At 43.9% G+C, this 20,057-nt stretch overlaps 1 protein-coding gene across 2 annotated transcripts; it reads left to right on the top strand.

The window, feature by feature from the left end:
* The first annotated feature begins 282 nt into the window (after nucleotides 1-282).
* Nucleotides 283-19,564, top strand: LOC129375075 (adhesion G protein-coupled receptor B1-like). 2 transcript variants are annotated; one of them, XM_055053899.1, is made up of 32 exons: nucleotides 283-787; nucleotides 3,288-4,166; nucleotides 4,920-5,069; nucleotides 5,161-5,259; nucleotides 5,350-5,511; nucleotides 5,639-5,803; nucleotides 6,853-7,017; nucleotides 7,096-7,260; nucleotides 7,361-7,462; nucleotides 7,553-7,659; nucleotides 7,752-7,946; nucleotides 8,067-8,135; nucleotides 9,047-9,155; nucleotides 9,287-9,430; nucleotides 9,518-9,587; nucleotides 9,697-9,799; nucleotides 10,201-10,244; nucleotides 11,526-11,652; nucleotides 14,304-14,407; nucleotides 14,508-14,610; nucleotides 14,706-14,856; nucleotides 14,964-15,033; nucleotides 15,124-15,190; nucleotides 15,282-15,367; nucleotides 15,480-15,651; nucleotides 15,788-15,883; nucleotides 15,995-16,034; nucleotides 16,145-16,761; nucleotides 16,861-16,896; nucleotides 17,022-17,126; nucleotides 17,339-17,389; nucleotides 17,600-19,564. In XM_055053899.1, exons 2-32 carry the CDS (start codon nucleotides 3,461-3,463, stop codon nucleotides 17,795-17,797), a joined length of 4,578 nt encoding a protein of 1,525 aa, XP_054909874.1. In that variant the 5' UTR covers nucleotides 283-787; nucleotides 3,288-3,460; the 3' UTR covers nucleotides 17,798-19,564. The 2 variants fall into 2 exon arrangements, with proteins under 2 accessions (XP_054909874.1, XP_054909875.1); XM_055053900.1 differs by lacking the exon at nucleotides 17,339-17,389.
* Nucleotides 19,565-20,057: the final 493 nt, after the last annotated feature.

Consider the following 20,057-nt stretch of genomic DNA (forward strand, 5'->3'; position numbering starts at 1 on the left):
TCGCTCGGTTCGGCTCCCTCCCTCCTCGGTGCGCTGACACACGCTGCCGCTCTCACACTTCCACGCGCACGCCTCTGCGCACGCGCTCGCACACACAGCCGCGTCACCTCCGCACACTGGCCACACACTCTCCTCCCGCCCTCCCTTCCCTCTCCGATGATGCTGTCTCATTCACTCCGCTACTCCATCCACGCACTGACTCCCAACTTCAAGCCATGGGAGGGGCGGGGTGGGATATATAGCTCCGAGTGGAGGCCACAAGCTACACTGAGACTGGACCCACTTGCAGTGCAAAGACCACAAGCAAGAAGACTCCGAAGCCGAGAGTAGAAGTACCAACATTTTTTATTCTGGAGCTTAGAGAGAAACAAAGACGAACGAGAACGGACTTTCTGCTGGAGCTCCGACAACAACCAATTTGTCCCTTCGCTATACGCCGCTTCCTTCCTTGGATAGGCTGTAGCAGCTAAACGAAGTTGGTAGTAAACTCTTTGGAGTTTGGTTAGAGTCGCATTCAATTTTTCTTTGCTTGTGAGAGTGGACTGCACTGAAACTTGGGATCGATCCCCGCTCCGGGGTTCGAGTGTTTTGGACCTGGCGCATCCTTTCGGCGGTCTCTACAGAGCTGCGAAAGTTTTTGGCCAGGAGCGCAGATCTCAAGACTTTGAGGTCTAGTCAGACTTTTTCGAGAGACGAACTCAGCAGCTGCTGCCAGATCCGAACCGAGACGACTGGACCGGACCGGTTAGAGAGCCGCTGATAAAGACTTCAAAGAAGAATTTTCGAGGTAAGGAGAAAGAGGGAAGCATTTGATGAACCGTCTGAATGTGTTTTTATCTTCTTGGTGAAGTCCTAAAGTGAGGATGAGTGATGTGAATGCGAATCCTTCCTCTGCTTTTAAAGTTGCTGTGTCGCTGTCCGCGGTGCTGAAACTCTGAAACTTTCCCTGAACTGCCTCGCACTGAGATCTGCTCCACTGATTTTGAAGGTTTCAGCTCCTGTATGCATCAACCTAACAACAACTTCTCACTTTAATGCAGTTTTAAATTGTTTGAAGCTTGCTCTCACACAATGCTACTATTAAAGTAGCTTCCCACTGTGTAGACAGATGAGGCAGAAGAAAGTTGTACTGAGGCAACAGACTGCTTCATTGAACTTTATGGTTTTCCTTTCTTTTTTGATGAAGTGTTGTTGCAGGAGACTGACACTGATTCGCTACAATGGAACAATATTCATACTAAGTCTTTTGAATGACTTATTCAGCTCATTTCATAGCTGTGCAACAAATCAGCTTTGATGCAAACATCTCATTAAACCTACACACTCAGGTATTTTCTGCAGTATGCAAAGAATTGTTTTGCCTTTGCTGAAAATGTTTTGGATTTTTTTCCCTGCAGAGCCTTAAAGTGTACGCTCATGCACATGTGCTGATTTTTTGCAGTGCTGCAGCAAAAAAAAAAAAAAGAAATATAAGCTTTTCTTCAAAGAAAAATACATTACTGAGTGCAAAAACTGTTTGAAAAAGTTCTTGCTTCTTGTTCTTTTTCATGAGTAAGAGGCATGCTTGATCCAGACATTTTCAGTCTTTCTGCTGCACTGAAATAGTATTTTATCAAATGAACAGTCAGTAAAGAAAATACGAGAGCTTGTACAACATTCAGGCAGTATTTTACTAACATAACAGCCCATCCTGACTTTGAGGGTGCATTGATAGTACTTAGTTTGACTCTCAAAACTCAGTCTGTAAGATTTCACCTGTCACTTCAGTGATGACACATCCAAGCACTTTCTTTATTCTTTTACAGTGATTTGCTGTTTTACTTCTTCATCCCTTCATCTGTAGCTTCTAGAAAGCGTGCATGTCAGCAAGGACAGAAAGCATGTCAGATGGCAAATGTGGCGCTTTTCACACTATTCTGCTGAAAATAAGCTCTGTCTCCATAACAACAAACTGCCCGCTCTTTAGGCAGCCTGCTATGCACACAATGTGTTGTTGACGACAGCAAATGGACAAGCGAGAGGATGGGGCAGATAGGTGTGGGGAGGGTGGAAGCAGTCGGGGAGGGGAGGGGAGGGAGAGTTCTCCCGCCACAGCTGGACTTTTCTTTTCAAAGTCTTTCTCATCAGATGCCCATTCATGGAGCTTCCGGTTGCCAAAAGGGTTGGGAGGGGGTAGAGGAGAGAAAGACAGCCACTGACACAAGGCAAAGGTCTCTACTGCATTGCTCATAGAAATGAGACGAGCTGAGAGAAGGGGTGGGGCGAGAGCAAGGCATGGAGGCGGGAGAGATGAGATGGATGTAATTATGAGTACTTAACTTGAGAAGTGCAGGTGCTTCTCACAGTCGCTGCATATGCATTCAGCGAGCTGCCGCTGCTTTATCTTTACGATGAACCCACATTTAAATACAGGTTTCTGCAGCAGACTCTGAAATAGCAATTCATTTGTCTTCAATGATCCATTTCCTGTTTCATAAACTGCAGAAACTGCCATAAACTGTGAAGCAAATAGTATGACAAAGATTAAGATAGAAAACATGATAAAGCAGAAAACCAGCTCTGTCTGAAAGTAAAACTTGTTGCTGAGCAACAGCTTTACTCTCTTCTGAGCGCCAGTGTCTTCAACCTGCTTTGCTTCAGTAATGCTGGGATTTAGTCGGAGACTCTGCAGACCTTTATGTCAGGAAGAAGCATATTTGCAACACAAAACACCTTCTGCAGAATTGTAGAAAATGCATGCATAAAACATGTTTTCTTTGAATGCATTCAACGTAATGTGCAAAAGTCATAGTAATTAAGATCATTTTGCTTCATTCCTCCCTGAGCAATGCTGGAAATATTCCCCATGCAATTTCTGAAATGCCAGTGCAGGGTATGTAAATACCCTTCTCCATGGCTGCAGATGATTTTTTTTATTATTATTTCGGCTGTTTACTGCTTAATAAGAGGAGTGAATTGCACAAATAAGTTGCCAGTGGCGAAGCTTGCACGGACGTCAGACTGACGCACACAGTTAGGCGTGTGGGAGGAAAGAGCAAGAGCTCAGAGATACCACCTCGCTGTGAAGGACTGTAATTGCTCCGCCACAGCAATTATTTTTCTGAGAACCAGGCATTCAGAGTAGCCTGAAACACTGTGATACAGATCAGACAACAATCTCTGCTGCATAAATATTAGCTTAACAATGGCTCCAATTAAAATGCATTGTATTCTGCAGTTCGTACCAATAACTGTCAACGTGAAAGCAGTCTAACAGACTTTTTTTTATGTATTTTTTTCCCCAACAGATCCCTCTCTGAGATACCAAATAGTCTGATGCATTTAAGCAAAGCTAATCTTCAGAAGGGTTTGCGAAGATAATCAAGAGATCTGAATCAAGTGCAGCAACTTGCAACAAAGAAATCGAAGAAAAAACAAAGTTAAACCCAGATTTCACCAAAACCAAACCTAAGCCGACCCAATGGCGTGGTCAGCTCTCACCGGCCCCTGCGTGGCCCTAATCCTGCTCTTCTTTGGTTTGACCTCCTGCACTCCCTCTGGACCGGCCTCTGCAACCTGTGCCACCTTGGAGCAGAGTCGCTTCTTTGGCGTGTTCTCCTCTACGACTACCCTGCCTTCCGCTCCTTGCTCCTGGACCCTGCAGAACCCTGATCCACGCCGCTACAATGTCTACATGAAAATCACCAAGCCCACCGACTCCTGCGTGCCCCGCCAGATCAAGACCTTCCAGTTTGACTCCTTCATCGAGACTTCTCGCACCTACCTGGGTATGGAGAGCTTCGACGAGGTTGTCAGGCTTTGCGACGCTTCCACTGCTGTCACCTACCTGGAGTCAAGCAAGCAATTCCTGCAGATCCGCAAGGTGGCCCCAAGGAACGCGCTGGAGGTTGTTGGGCAAGAGCACGGTGTCAGCGAGTTCAAGGCCGAGTTTCTGGTTGTGGGAAAGAGGAACCCAAGCATGCCCGCCTGCCAGATGTTGTGCCAGTGGTTGGAGAAGTGCCTGAACAGCAGCACCCATGATTATCCCTGCGGCATCATGAACACCCCCTGCCAGTGCTGGGAGGCCCCAAAGAGGAAGCCAGGAAGCTGCTACCGGGGCGGAGTCTACGTGGAAAAATGCACTCCTGTTCCCAAAGACAACGGACGTGATGCTGAGATTATCATCAGTAAGTGCAGTTTGGGTTTGAAAAGTGAAAAAAGAAAAACTCAGAAAACACAAGTCTCATGATCAAAACAGTTAAATTAATTAAGTAAAGGAGTCCAGTTCTCCAAAATTGAACAGCTCTGCAGGTTGCAATCTCCCACTGCTGCAGCGGTGTGTCTAAACAGCAGCTGACAGCAATGATCCATGCCTGCAGAGCCAGAGTTCTTGCTCTACGACCCTACAGAATAATGAGAAGTAAATCAAGGCTGTTAGGGATGTTTGATGTTGCATCCTTAGAGCTAAGTAGCATCACCTGCTGCACCTCACACAGTGCTCAGCTTTGCACCAAGACTTGCACAGAGAGTCTGTTTGTATGTCAGGCTACAAAAGGAACACAAAGACCTCATAGTCGGCTGCCAGCAGAAATCGAAGAACCGCACTTGCTGTATCCATAGCAACAGGCACTCACACACACACACACACACTCACACACTCACACCGTTCTGACAGAGGTTTGCAGCAAGTGGATAAAAGCAAACAGTTGCATTTTCAAATAAAACGTCTATCCACTAGATAGCACCCTTCTGCTCACAAAGAAATGTCCTTGCTCATTTTCTACACATGATAAAATATTACTCACTTCCTCCTCTTAAACTTGAAGTTAGACAACACAAAGGCAGTGATAATGTTTCCAACTGCTGTAATTTTTTCTCAGCTCTTGTAGTTTCCAACTCTTCTCAACAAGCATTTCTTTTCTTTCCATGTCTTCCCACAGAGAGCTGGGCAGGCTGGGGCCGCTGGTCCGTATGCAGCCAGGAGTGTGGCGGCGGAGTCCAGGTGCGCAGCCGAACCTGCCAGCCCGAGGATGGAGTGTGTGAGGGAACAGTGGAGGAAGGCCGCGCCTGCAACCCTCAGCCCTGCATTGGTAAGCTATAATTTTGTCATTAACTCAAAAACACGGCTGCAGGTGGCTGGGCTTTCAATCCATAATTATGCAATTCATTTAACTCTCACAGGCAAAGAGAGGAACAGAAGCCAAGGTTTGCGTGCCATTATTGGTCTGAAAAGAGACAACACCGATGAGTCCAATCCAGGAGCTGTAGCAACTCAAACAGGTGAATTAACAACAAGATACTGTAACAAAGAGATGACTAAAGTGAGGCAATGCAATCCCATAACATTAGTGTTTAATGTTCTCATAACAGATACAAAGACAGATGAGTGGGCCACTTGGAGCCCATGTTCAGTCACCTGTGGGGAGGGCTGGCAGAGCCGTTCCCGCCTCTGTGCCACTTCTTCCTTCACCACCCAGTGCACCGGACCCCTGCGTGAGAACCGACCATGCAACAACTCAGTTGTCTGCCCTGGTGAGTCTTTGAATCCTAGTATGAGCACGGCAGAAACTCTGAAAGATGCCTGCAGAAGTTAGAAGCTTTTCAAGTTTTCAAAGATAAAATAAATCATAAAGTAAGTATATTTATCACATGTTTGCAGTGGATGGTGCTTGGGACGAGTGGACCCCCTGGAGCCTGTGCTCCTCCACATGTGGCCGCGGTTACCGTGACCGAACCCGCACCTGCAAGCAGCCCCAGAATGGAGGACAGCCTTGCCGCGGCCCCGCAAGACAAACCAAGTTCTGCAACATCGCTGTCTGCCCAGGTGAGCTGCATTTCTTGCTCTACTACTTAAAAAAAAAGTTTAATATCTAAACATTCTCTTCAGAGCCCAGATTGTTGGGTTAAAAGTTCTCACTAACAAGCTCAGGATGTGAGGCTTAACCCTTCATCTGACTGATTCATTTATGAGAGCCTAATTAAGTCACCCAATTGTGTCTGCATCATCACAACGGCAGGTTGCAATTTCATCTGACTCACCTGGATAAAAGCGTCTGTGGATGTTAGTCAGTGGCCTCCTAACAGCTGCCTGTGACTCAGTCTGCGCTCATGGTCACTTGATCAAGTTTAAGTCACTCTCCTATTGAGCCACCTACTCATGTGCAGAAAAGTTTCACCTCTGAAGTTACTGATTTTTTTTCCCCCGTATCTCACTGTCGTCATTTACACGACAATTAGACTCATTTTTAAAATGAGTATGGATTTGTTGCAGTTTCACCTCATCACCACCAGGTGTCTCTGTTTAACAAAATAATAATAATTAAAAAAAAAAGAAACCGGGGAAAAGCGAAAAGTCATTACTACAAGATGATTGTGTATTTTAGTTGAAACTCAAAGGAAATTAAGTTTGTGATTACCAACAGACTTGGCTGTAATAGAAACGTTATGTCAACATCCACTTTGGCTTAATAATAAATGTAATTAAATTGTTTTTACATGCATTTTAATATGTCCTGAGCTTGTAGCCAGGATCAAGTGACCAATTTATTTGTCATTAAATGAATATTACTTTTTCTGAAAAATCTGTCACTCAGTTTAATTAAAAACTCAAAACTGCAATTGCATCCATAAATTGTCTGAAATTATTATCCAGTTTAAACTTCCAAATTGCCTATTAGAGTTTGAACTTGATAGTTGAAGGGCGCATAACAGAGATCCAACTTTCTGTTCGGCTTACCCTCAGCTTAACTGGGTCATGTGAGATGTTAATAGCATCAGTGAGTTTGTCAAGATGTCTGGTGTGGCCCGAGGGTCTGTCTTGTCCTTGCCACCCTCACAACTCTTCTTCATGCACGCTCCTCTGCTCCCCTCTAGTGGACGGATCCTGGAATGAGTGGTCCGCCTGGAGTTCCTGCTCTGCCTCTTGTTCCAATGGCACCACGCAGAGAACCAGGGAGTGCAACGGGCCATCGTATGGCGGCTCAGAGTGCCATGGAGGCTGGAAAGAGACAGCAAACTGCTTCCTGAAGGATTGCCCCGGTGAGTTATAAGTACATCCCAGATCCAAGGTTTGCTTTTTATTTAACAGGATCAGAATTAATGGTGTTTTATCTACAGTTAATGGAACCTGGCATCCATGGAGCTCATGGGGAAGCTGCAGCAAGACCTGTGGTGGAGGCATCCAGCAGAGACAGAGAGTCTGTGAAGGGCCTTTCTTTGGAGGAGAGCCTTGCCCTGGTGACACCAGAGAACAGATGCGCTGCAATGAGAAGAGATGCCCTGGTTAGTGTCTGCAGCACAATAGATTAATCCCATTGTTTCACAAATCCAAAAGCAAACAGGAAACTCATGCAACAACTGGTTGTGATTTTTTTTTTTTTAGAGCCCCATGAGATCTGTCCTGAGCAGAACACCGGAAACATTGTTTGGAAGAAAACCCCCGCTGGAGATGTCGCTGCTGTTTCCTGCCCTGCTGATGCCTCAGGTACTTTGACAGCCTGGAAGCCAACTTTAAACTTTAGATTTTCAAATATCAGTTTAAAACTAAACCAAGAGTTCTTCATCTCATCAATAGGCCTTATTCTGCGTCGCTGCACCCTTGTTGATGGACGTCTTGCTTCTTGGGAGAACCCCACTTACACCCAATGTGTTTCTAAGAACTACGAGAACATTCGGATGCTGGTATGCCCCCTAACATTATCAATAAAGTACTACTCATTGGATTTAATGTGAAGTAAAATATTAGAAATAACCTTTTAACTCTATCTCTGTAGTCAAGGGACTACACCTCCAAAGCGCAGATCGGGCAAAGCGTTGATGGCGTTGCCGAGGTGATTTCCCGCTTGAGATTTTCCTCTGATGAAAAAGCCAAGTACAGCGGTGATCTTTTGGCCATAATGGAGATCCTGAAGAACACCACAGAGTTGTACAGGGCAACCAGACTGAGGCTGAGCAACGCTGACGTTGAGGTAAGCTCCAACTGAGATCCTTAAATTTGGATTTCAGCATTTTTAAGGACCAACTTGCATCTGAACAAGATGGACTCGGTGTCTTCTCACACCTCTACCTTTGTATTTGATGATCTGCAGAACTACGTCCAGACCATCAGCAACCTACTGAAGGAGGAACATCACGAGAACTGGGAAGAGGCACAACTGGTATGTGATAACCAGGTGTGACTGTATGAGTGCACAAAGGGAAAAGGGAAAAAAATAAATCTATTATGTTGAAGTTACCTAAATAGGATGAGCAGGGTGGAGAATAAATCTCAGAAAATACTTAGAAGAGATTGTACAAAATCAGGACAGAGACTACACGTGCAGTGGAAATATCCATTCATCCAAAGCTTTTAATTTAAGCAGAAGTTTCAAAACAAAATGTATGAGACATTTACTCATCCAGTTTGTTAAACTCAGAATGGCCCTAACAGAACTTTGTCACGTTCGGCCAACTGTCGACAAACCACCTCCGCGCTCCAATGACGCTTGTAATGTTCCTGCAAGTTTCCCAAGAAAGACCAGCCTCCAAAAAAAAAAGTTGTAATAAACTCACACTGTCATGCACAAACTGATCTGAGAGCAGGAGGACGAGTTACTGAGGCCACTGTCTCTCTGAATCAGGGAAAATCACTACTCCCACTCTGCAATCTGTGCGTCTCCATGCCATCCCACATACCGACAGCTACTGCTGTATAGAAACACAGATAGAACATCGCATGCAGCTCACGCCCACATCGATGCTTCTCTGCGTCAGAGACACGCAAGTCAGGTGGCCTCCCTTTTCACTGAGAGAAAAAGAGAAAGGACAAAAAAAATAGAGTATGAATCAGCAGCCTGCCCTTTTATGGCCGTATGGATGTTCCGGGGTTGCATAGCAGCAAGAATTGTGCGTTTTTCCATGTTTTTTTTTCTGTCAGCCTCTGTGCACTTTGAAATAATAAGTACTGGCTTGAACCTGCACATCCATAAATAATCATTAAACTGGCTCTGCTTGACTGAGCAAATAAACCAGATTTATATGCTGCCATATTTTGATGTTTTTCTTTTTGTCTCCATCTTCTCTCACATAGATGGGTGCCAATATCAAGGGGTTCCTCCGCCTTGTCGAGGAGTTTGTGAACATGATCGGAGTACAAATGAGCGGCTTTCAGGACATTTACGAAGTCACTGAGAATTTAGGTGAGCCCTGTAAATTCGTCTTTCTTTCAACGCCTGAATGCATTAGTTATTCAAGTCCATCGGCTGCTAGAACCAATGAGTGCTTCCTGCTAACAAAGTTTCCTTTGTATATGATCATTTGTGCCTTTTAGTGCTGAGCATCCACAAGCGCCCAACAGCCACAACCTCCAACTTTACCTTCCCTGTGAAGGGCTGGAGAGGGAGGCCGGACTGGGTCAGTACCTCAGAGGAGAAGATCTCAGTTTCCCGCGATGCTCTGTCCCTCAAATCCGCTGGTAAGATCATACAAATGTAACATTTTGTCAAACAATAAACCAGTGGGTTTAGCTTAAAGACTGAGTGAGATTGTTTCCTTTTTTCAGATGCCAATGATGCTTTTGTGACCGGCATTGTCTTGTACAGAAACCTTTCTTCAATTATGTCCTTCCAGAGGTAACATTGCTCTGTTTAATCATTAACACTCCATATTCCTGCAGTCTAATTCACAGTTTTACACATATAAGATCAAGCTTTAACAATGAGGTGTGCTCTTTCTTCACAGTAACACCACCCTGTTCAACTCCAAGGTGGTGACCGTGATTGTCAGCCCCGCCCCATCTCTCCTGTCGACCCCTGTCGAGATCGAGTTCCCCCACCTGCGCAACGTGAGTTCCTAATGATCAACCTAATGGAAAAATATCAGCCTCCCTGTGGGTGTTTGTGCAGCACAATGCAGAAAGACTGACATTTTCCTGACATTTGCTGCGACACTTTGACTTTTGCGTCAGCTTGTGGCAGCTGAAGCCCAGAGAGAATCTCATAAGCGACCAAACGGTCCCTCGATGATGAGAAATCATGCGCAATATTTAGAGTCTGCAGCTGATAAATGGCTGCTTTTGGTTTCATTAATGCATCACAGACAAGGGGGTGAAATAAACTGGGCATGTGGCTACCAGCAAGCTGTTGCATCTCACACTTTTGTAGTAAGGTGTCCCAGCTTACATGCTTTCGTTTTCTACAGAGAGATTCCTCACACTAACCTTCTCCATCTGCCTCTTCTTTGCAGGACACCATCAATGAAACATGCCTCTCATGGGATGAGAGTGAAACGTAAGTGTTAACCGATGGGTTTTTTTCCCGTGAATGTGCATCTGACCATCACTTTCATCTATTTATTTCTTTTGAAAGGGATGGCCTTTCCAGTTAAAATGGTGCAGCCTGTCTGGTTCTTTTCAGGCACACACCTGTCACCATTTATACAAAATTGTAAGAGGAAAGGAAATGGTGATTCCAGCTTTTTCTTGTCAGCCCTTTATGACAAGGCAAAGAAAAACCAGTACATGTGCAAGCTGACCCCTGAGTCTCAGACTTAATCACCTGTCTGACACACTTATAGACACCCAGACAGTCAAGAAATAAAAGCCCCCTGTCACTCACAGAGGGTGGCTTCAAACTCATTTCAGTGTCCAACACTTTAAATCATCCGACTTCAAAACTATTACAGAGGTAGACCTCTTGAGCTTTGAAAGATATATGCAAGAACAATAAGAGGTAAAAATGCAAAACAACCAGCCCTTGTCACACAGTAGCCAGAGCTGAGGTAAGCAAGATTAGGAAAGAAAATGTAATTACCTCGTAAACTTTCAGAGGGGGGCCCATACGCCTTCAGTCAAATTAGATTCAGTTTAAACAGCAAATGTGATTAATGCACCAATAGAGACAGGACGAAGAACTGGCTAACAGCAGAGTTTGGGGGAGGGGGACTCTTCATCTGAAGACCTCCATTCCCAGAACCATTGAACTGCATCCTACTAATATATGCAAAACTCTGCAACTTTCCATGGGAATTATACAGATATGCACTATGCAGTTTTATTCAGATGCTACTGCTGGCTGTATGATGCCAATCAGATAGCAGAGGCAACAAACAAATGTTGCATATTATGAGCTCTAAGGTGAGGGAAAATGTCCATAATGTTTAATCCATGCTCTCCTTGAGGGGACACCTTGTTCCTTGCTTCCCATGAATCTGATTTAAATGTAATGAGGAAAGAGTGTGATAAGGATTATGCTAATTGTGGCATTTGTTAAGATCCCTCACTATTAATCACTATGAACATTCCAGTTAATCACATGCACATGGATCTTTAGATGCACTTTTGCATCCCAAGCTGATTAAAAATATGTATTATTTTAGCTTAGAAATTAATTTTTACTATCCGTTTATTTTAATGGATTACCAAAAAAATCTAGTTAATTTCTTCTTATTCTTTATTTTTGTCGATTCACCCCCATCTGCTCATCACGTACATTTGTTTAAGGAAAACGCTCAGATCAGAGATTTGTCAGATCTCTCCTCTCTTAACTCCCCCTCTCCTCTCCCCTGTGCAGCTCCTCTCTTCTTGGCTCTTGGTCTGCTCGGAGCTGCAGAGCGGTGCCCGTTCATTCACACAGAACCAAATGCGTGTGTGACAGCCTCTCCACCTTCGCCATTTTAGCGCACGTCAACTCCGACTCGGTAAGTCTCCTGTCTGTTCCCTGTAAAGGCTTGATTTTTGTTCTTTGCTTTCCTTTTTTTTTTTCTTTGCATTGACACGATGTGCATGCTAAACGTCTTCTGCAGTGTGAATGCGGAGCAGCAGCTGAGCTGATAGGGACTTGTTGTTTTCCAGTGAGGGGCTTTGCAGCAGCGCTCCTTTGTCTCCGCGCAGGTGCCGCGGATCGGAAAACCTGCTTGTTTTTCCCCACTGAAAAAAAAAAAAAACAATCGGGGAACATGTTGCTATTATATTTTCTACTAAAAGGTTCATGTTTGCAGAAGAATGATAACGTTATGCGCAAAGTAACGAGACATGCAGAAGTCACTTTAATCTTGCCAAAAGAAAAAGAAAATGGGCAGTTTCTAATAACTGCTGTAATTTTGCCCATATTGCATGACTGTATGCCATGCGTAAAAACAATATAGACTGTGCAGCCACATTCCGCTGTCATCTTGAGGCATGAAAACCTCCAAGCAGAGAAAAATGCTCAGCTGAAATCTTAACAAATATATTTTTTTCATTGATATCTTCATTAATTTGCAGATCAACACATAACGTTGCACTGCAGTCTTTTAACTGCTAAAACCTTTGTGTTTTTCATGCTCCAACTTGTTTGTGTGCATCCCAGATTTGACTTGACTTGCTGTTGCCAATCTGAACAACACCTCCCTCCTCCTCCTCTCATCACAGTAGAAAAGAGAAAGGAAAAAAGACAGCTGAGGCAATCATTCCCTCTGCCAATATCTCTGAATTTTCAATTACATGCACCCCACCCTCCTCCATCTCCTGCTTGACTTCTCCTTCTACTTTGGACGCAGCAGCCAAGATTTAAAATGCCAGAGAGGCAGACCAATGAGAAACAGACGGCTGGTCATGCATTGATGGCAATGCACTCCCTTCTTTTTCTTCTCCTTATCCCCACCACCACCCGCACATTGCCTGCCTCTTTATCTATCCTTTGATGTGCACTGTGGACATTTTCAATAACAGTGTCTTCCATGAAGAACACCAGTGAGATTTGAGTGGCAGAAACAGGAAAATGGGGGCAAATATTAGGGGGGGAGAAAAAAAAAACAACAACCAGATGTTGCAGAGTGTCACTTAACACACTATTCAAAATGGGAGCACGCGATCCGGTCAAGGACATGCTTCATATCTAGGTCCAACTAGCTGTCTGAAGCTCACTTTGCCAAGGGAGCAAGATTTGACCCAGATACATAAAGAAAAGAAACAGTATCAACTGTATTACACCCCATGTTCCCTGCAAGCCCAGGCGGTATGACAACTCACCCCTCTGCTAACTGCCATCTGGCAAGAGATGCTACTCATGTAGAGTTTGAAACAAATTTACCACACTAAATTAAGTCTCTTTCTGCCACAGGCAAAATTCCCCATCTGTGCTTTGATATTCGGGAAGCATTTTCACATTATGCTCATAACCTAAGATGCTCCAACCAGGCTTTTTATGACCAGTATTTGTGATTTTTTTTGAAGGTTTGACCTGACAGTTATGATTTCCTACCTAAGGAACACATTATGCTGCATCTCCATTGATGCAATTGACGTTTTCAGCAAAAAAAAAAAAAAAGTAGACTATCACTGTTTATCCATCAACCATAACAAAAAAAACATAAATGGTTCTTAAATTTGATGCATTTAATAAATATGAAAAATTTTGACTCCAGAAGCAATTTAAAAAAAATGTTATTCTGATATTTTGCCAACTGAGTGCATGTAATGCTTAAACAATCTATAAAAAAAACCTGCTAGTTTATTCCCTACATATATTCTCTTTTTTAGGACATTTTATTAGTCACTTTTTAAGAAGACATCATTGGTTTTCCATCTTTTTGCCCTGTTATGGTGCTATAATTACAGCAAGGATGGAGCCTTAATATTTCTCATCCTGCTCACACTTTGAGGTGATGACAACTGCATCAGAGGTGTGAGAGTAGCTCAAAGCCTCTTTAAAAGCCTGGAGAGTAAGTGCGAGATGCACAAGCACGGGGAACCAGCAATTAGTCGCCGAGAGGGCTTTGTGAAGCTGAGATTTGTGCGTCCAGGAGTGACCCGCTGGCACATGCAGCGAGGCGGTAAAACTGCCCCTGGCTCTGACTAATCCAAACTAAACTCGGCGCCAGGAGCCATGTTGAAGCACAGAACGGTCAGCGCCGCTGGCGGCAGGTGCAGGCGCTAAGTTGCTGTCAGAGATCAGAAGGGGCTGCTGGTGGCGGATTAATGCACAGGTGATAATGGTCCACCTGTTCCCTAGCAGCCCCCCGGAGGGGTAGAAGAGAAACAAGTTGACATCAAAATATGTCCATTGAGGACATGCCAAACAGCATCTTCTCATCCCCTCCGAAGCCGACCGTTCATTAGTTCAGCCTTCCATCTTTCTGACACGTTCACCTTGGGGTCACCTTGCCTGAGCCGTGGCCCGATTGTGCCATTCAGTTGTTTGCCTTCAGGGAGCTGTCTGCTCTTCCAGATAGCGCTCTTCCAGAGGCTTCCTATTCATTCCAGTGTTTGTGTGTGAGCGTAGCTGGTGTGCCTGGTGCGTGACTGCCTATGTGTGTTTGTAATCATTGCTAAGAGGCTTTTTTTTTTTCTGTTTCTCTTCCCTCTGCAGAACATGGACAGAGCAAACCTCCCGTCCGTTACCCTCATCGTCGGCTGTGGGGTCTCTTCCCTCACCTTGCTGCTCCTCATCATCATCTATGTCTCGGTTTGGAAGTAAGCACTCCTTCGAGCAAATCAACCTCTGATATTACATGATACGTAGTGATTTATCATCCAACCCTTAAACCTTTTCATATATTTTTTTCACTTGCAGGTACATTCGCTCAGAGCGCTCTGTTATTCTCATCAACTTCTGCCTCTCCATTATCTGCTCCAACGCCCTCATTCTCATCGGACAAACCCAGGCTCGCAACAAGGTAAGCCGCAGTCCAAATCTAACCTACAGCCTCTAGATATTTTGGAAACAGGTTTCTAACCGTTTCTCTCTCTGCTTCATCCCGGCTCCCTGCAGGTGATGTGCACTCTTGTTGCTGCCCTGCTCCACTTCTTTTTCCTCTCCTCTTTCTGCTGGGTCCTGACAGAAGCTTGGCAGTCCTACATGGCTGTCACTGGTCGTCTGCGCAACCGCATCATCCGCAAGCGCTTCCTGTGCTTAGGCTGGGGTACGAGAACAAGTCTCCTATTGCATCTTATTTCTTGTCAGCTTTGCATAACTTTTCCTGTATCCTAATGGCAGTAATTGTAATGCTTTATCTCTCTTTCATTGCAGGACTTCCTGCTCTGGTCGTTGCTGTGTCCGTGGGTTTCACTAAAGCTAAGGGATATGGCACCGTCAGCTAGTAAGTTCCTATTCTCGCTTCATAGTTTTCTTCTTCTGTTTCTTATTTGATTAAACAATAATTAACATCATCAATCCTTCTTTCTCATAGCTGCTGGTTGTCTCTTGAGGGTGGACTTCTCTACTCTTTTGTTGGTCCCGCTGCTGCTGTTGTTTTGGTACGTATTAAAGACCTTAATTTCCAGGTTTTAATGTATTTCCTATCGTTGAACAGTTTAATTAACACATTTTGTTTTTTCATTCTAACAGGTGAATATGGTCATTGGTATTCTAGTCTTTAACAAGCTCGTTTCCAAGGACGGCATCACCGATGTGAAACTGAAGGAGAGAGCTGGGTAGGTCTTTTTGGTCCTCACCATTTATGCCGTTTTTACAATCAGCAGTCTGGGAATGAGACTCAGTGACTCATCTGATGTTTTTTTTTTTGTCTTTTTCTACATCCTCCAGGGCCTCACTGTGGAGCTCTTGCGTGGTTCTCCCTCTCCTTGCTCTCACCTGGATGTCTGCCGTCCTGGCCATCACCGACCGTCGCTCCGCCCTTTTCCAGATCCTCTTTGCCGTTTTCGACTCTTTGGAGGGTTTCATCATTGTCATGGTCCACTGCATCCTGCGTAGAGAGGTAAGAAGGCAATAAAACCAAATGAATAGAAAGGAATAAAGATGAAAATGAAAGTTAATTTTATAGTTTTTTTTATCAGGTTAAATGAGCTGAAATATTGTTAACAATTTCCTGAATTGTCTTGTGTTTCCATTAGGTTCAGGAGGCTGTGAAGTGCAGAGTAGTTGACCGCAAAGACGATGGGAATGGAGACTCTGGCAGTTCTCATCACAACGGCCATCCTCAGCACATGGTGAATATCTTGGCCGATTGCCTATTTAATGTCTTGCGTGCTTTTTGGATTTATTCCTAAATGAAAATATGCATGCATTAAGCACTAATAGGATTTTTGTTCTTTCATCAGCAGTCTGATAATGAAAAGGATGGGGACTCAAACAGACAAGGTAAGCCCAGCAACTAAGACATCTCGGCTTGAAACACTTTGATTTAGCGATTCATTCAAGAAATCGTTCCGTTTTTTTTTTTATAACTCTTTTATTGTTTTTCCTTAAAGGAATGAAGAGCTCTTCCGAAGAGAAAATGCCTCCTCCTCAGATGCCACTTCCCATGGGCTCCAACTTCCACACATTACCATCCAAGGGCAGCCACATGCAGGCCGTTCCCGAGTACTCCAGCCACACGCTCACCCTGAAGAGAGAGAAAAGCCGCTTGGCCGGTGGAGTCGACCCATCCTGCGGGAACCCCGTCTATGTCTGCGAGGGGGAGCTCTTCAAGCAGCTGGATGCAGACCTTGCTCTGGCTCAGGCCGAGGGCAGCATGTCCGACGGCAGCGGCTACGTCCTGATGCCCAACACTACATCCACCCTGAGGTCCAAGCCCAAAGACGACCCCACAAAGTACAACATCAGCGTGGACCAGCTGCCGCAGGCCAGGCTTATGCACCTCGGCGGACCCTTCGCTGAGCCCCAGGCCGCCTTCGGGATGGGCTCGATCCCGCCAGACCAGGTCAGCGTGTCCTACTCAGAGAGGGACTCGCCCATCCAGAACATCCACAACATGTCCAGCGAGTCGCACATCACCCACAGCAGCCTGGAGAACACCTTCGAGTCCATGAACTCAATGATGTCGAAGAGCGAGACCATTTCCACTCTCTCCATGAGCTCCCTGGAGGTAGGAAGAGAAAAACCTGCTATTTATACATTTTCTAAAGCATTATCAACATGTTTCAAAGTCTAAACTCCATGTTTTTTCTCTGTTATTGATTTACAGCGACAGAAATCCCGTTATGCAGAGTTGGACTTTGAGGTAAATATAAATTTTATTGTTATTATTATAGCAGAACTTGCTAATTAATCATTTATTCCTCATAATTCACAACTCACATTTCTGGAGGTGCTAATTTTGGGAATATTGCTTTCTGACTTCTCTAGAAAATCATGCACACCAAGAAGCGCCACCAGAACATGTTCCAGGACCTGAACAGGAAGTTGCATCACAGTGAGAAAGACAGGGAATCTCCTCCATCTGACAGCAAGGTAAGACCTCATCAGACTACTGTCTCCATCTGCTTCCACTGTCATTTGCAGGAAATAATGAACCAATACTCAACAAGAGGCAATAATCCCAGAGAAAGAAGAATTAAGAAAAAAATGACCTTATAAATAAAGAGCAACATAGTGTATTGAACTAATGTTGTTGGGTACCTGGAGGTCATTTGAATAAGGATGTATTTTCTTCCTTCTTTCAGTCTGTGAGATGGAGTGTGTCTTCGGGAGGAAGTGACAAAACAAACCACAGCGTGAGTGTTTATATATAACCTCACATTCTCTAAATGTCTTCCCCGTAGATGAGACACATCTTCAGATAGTTCAATGCCTCAAAGCGGGAGTTATTTCTCCGATTCCCATCATTAGAAACTCATTTCACTTTTTAAATTTACATAATGTATTTGTTCCAGCTTGATGGAGTGACATCAGTCCTAAACACTACTCTCTTTCTGCTCCAACAGGACAAACAGCAGGCTCCAATGGAGAGGTCCTGGGAAGGAGTCCGGGGGATTCCTCAGTCGCCCCCCGCATGGGTGCGCAAAGACATGGAGCCTCTCGCCGCCTCGCCTCTGGAGCTTCACTCTGTGGAGTGGGAGAAGACGAGCACCACCATCCCACTGGTGGGGCAGGACATTATTGACCTGCAAACAGAGGTCTGAGGGGAAGTAGGGAGGCCAAGTGAAGCCACCTTGTTTCACCTCTGTCACCTTTTTTGGTTTGGGAATGGCATCCTTTCATGGATGAAAGTAGCACAACCAAAAAAGGGAGGAAATGGGTCCCGGAATCATTGTCTTCAAACCCTTTGCCAGAGTGGTAAGGGTAGGAAGAGTGCTGGGTAAGAGTGGGGCTGATGGCAATGGGGATGTTTAATGTAGCTTCTCAGTGCGGACTCTCATCAGAGCTCCTAAAGCTCAGAGAAGGGGTTGGCGGAGCGGTCAGTGGCGTCCACCGGCTGGACTGTCTGTGGCTCCATAGACGCTTCCCCCAGGGAGTTTTCCTGGACCCCTGCAGCCTGGGGTTTTCAGAAGATGTGCTCGACATGTCTGTGCTTCTCTTTTTTTTCCTTCAAATAGACTTTGGAGAAAAAAATTAAGTAACATTGAAAATTTTAAAAGCGGCGCGTGTCCTCCCTGCTTCTCGGGAGGCACAGTCGGGACTCTCTTCCAAAACAAGACAAAGGCAAAAGAAAAAAAAGGGATCTCAAAACTCCAATACTGTGCACTTTTGATAGATGGGCGCACACTTTTTTTGTTTGTTTTTGTGCAGTGGGCTTTCTTTTCCTCATATTGAGTTTGTTAGCACCTGAATCCAACAATTTCAAGCAGAAAATGAGACTCTGATGAGACTGAAACATTTCTGTCAAACTTGTTGTGCTAGTCACTGTGTTCGTCATTACTAATATTGATTATTTCCAGTGCGATGTCTATGTTTTTGATTTATCTCTCCTTTTATTTATCACTATTGTTTTCTGTTATACAAAAAAACAGAAAAACAACTGGCTTTAGTGCATCCATAATGTGTTGTGAGCCCATATGGACTGCATTGGGAAAAACATACTGAGTGGTGATGGAGGCGCTGGTTGGTTGAGTTTCTACAGTATTCCGCTTTGATACCAAAACACCAGCACAGGAATGAACACGGACTCTCACACGGAAAGAGCAGTGCTTCTCTTGGGAATTGCTGGATGAATAACTGGCACAAAGACGCAGGCTCTCTTCCATGTCGTACATGCGGATTTTAAAAAGCCTTTTCATCATCGCCCTTCTTTGTTTCTCAGCCTTGCAGGACTCTTGGACTGAGCAGAGACTTCAACACATTTTGTGTTTTCAGCCATCAGTGTGTAACAGTGCAATATGATGGGCGCTTGATGCTCAAGCAATGACTGACATTATGATCTAGGCAGAGTTTTTTCCTACCGATATTTCAAAATTTTTATACCATCTTCCATATATATTTACAGAGCACATAGATGCTTTATGAGAATATTATATTAGGAATTTATTCAGTAGAGATTTGTTTGCACAAGACTCCATATTTGGAGTTCTCTGTGAAAGTTGATCATACTTCTATATTTTAAAAAAAAGTAATATAGAGTGAATGAGCCTCTGATTATCTCCTAACTGTTCTTCAGGATATTTGTCATTGCTCTCAGCTGTAAAGCAGTGAGTAATAGATCCTCATGTCTTCTGTAACAGTGTGTTACTATAACTCGACTGTATGTTCTACCAGCCAATTCCTAACGTCTTTTTCTCTTTTTATTTTTTATTTTTTTCAATTTTCTTGTCCTGCCCAAAACCCAATTTCAGTTACCTGTGTTGAATATTTTCTTGTCAAGATTTCTGTTTTAAACTGTGTCAATGTACAGTTTTCACAGCACAAAAATGAATGTGAATTATTTCTAATAAAACACATATATATATCAAATAATATAAACCTTTTTCTCTTTTATTATTTCTTCATCTTTAAACATTCTTAAGGAAAAAAAAACTCATAAAATTGACTCAGTTTAATGGCAATAATTTAGAATGGCTAATTCATTTAACTTAAATCAAAAACTTGCATTTTAATGAAAACTCAAAAATCAAAGTACTTAAAACAGGATAGTAAATAATGCTGCAATCAGCATTTTTCATGTAGAAATCTATGTCCAAGAAAAATCATTCAAATGAATGTTGATACTCACTGACTCCTACAAGGAGGGTAAGAAACAAAATGTACTAGCAGAGTGCGCCATCCAAGAAATTTAAAAAAGCTTAGTGTAAGGAAAAAGTGCCAAAGAATTGCACAGCAACAGAGATAACCTTAAAGATGAGAGGATTATGAAGCACATAAAAATGCGCATTATTCGGTCTCACATGACTGAAACCCATTTCTAAGAGTTATCCCTGACCCTATTAATCATCTCCCCATCCAATTGCA

This window comes from Poeciliopsis prolifica, unplaced genomic scaffold, assembly GCF_027474105.1.
Source record: "Poeciliopsis prolifica strain line A6 unplaced genomic scaffold, Auburn_PproV2 SCAFFOLD038, whole genome shotgun sequence".
NCBI classification, from domain to species: Eukaryota; Metazoa; Chordata; class Actinopteri; order Cyprinodontiformes; family Poeciliidae; genus Poeciliopsis; species Poeciliopsis prolifica.

Excerpts from the sequence above, each read along its gene's own strand:
- LOC129375075 (XM_055053899.1), top strand. The coding sequence starts at position 3,461 with ATGGCGTGGTCAGCTCTCACCGGCCCCTGCGTGGCCCTAATCCTGCTC. Across the intron at positions 8,136-9,046 it reads ACTGGGAAGAGGCACAACTG|ATGGGTGCCAATATCAAGGG; the intron begins GTATGTGATAAC and ends TCTCTCACATAG. Across the intron at positions 9,588-9,696 it reads TCAATTATGTCCTTCCAGAG|TAACACCACCCTGTTCAACT; the intron begins GTAACATTGCTC and ends CTTTCTTCACAG.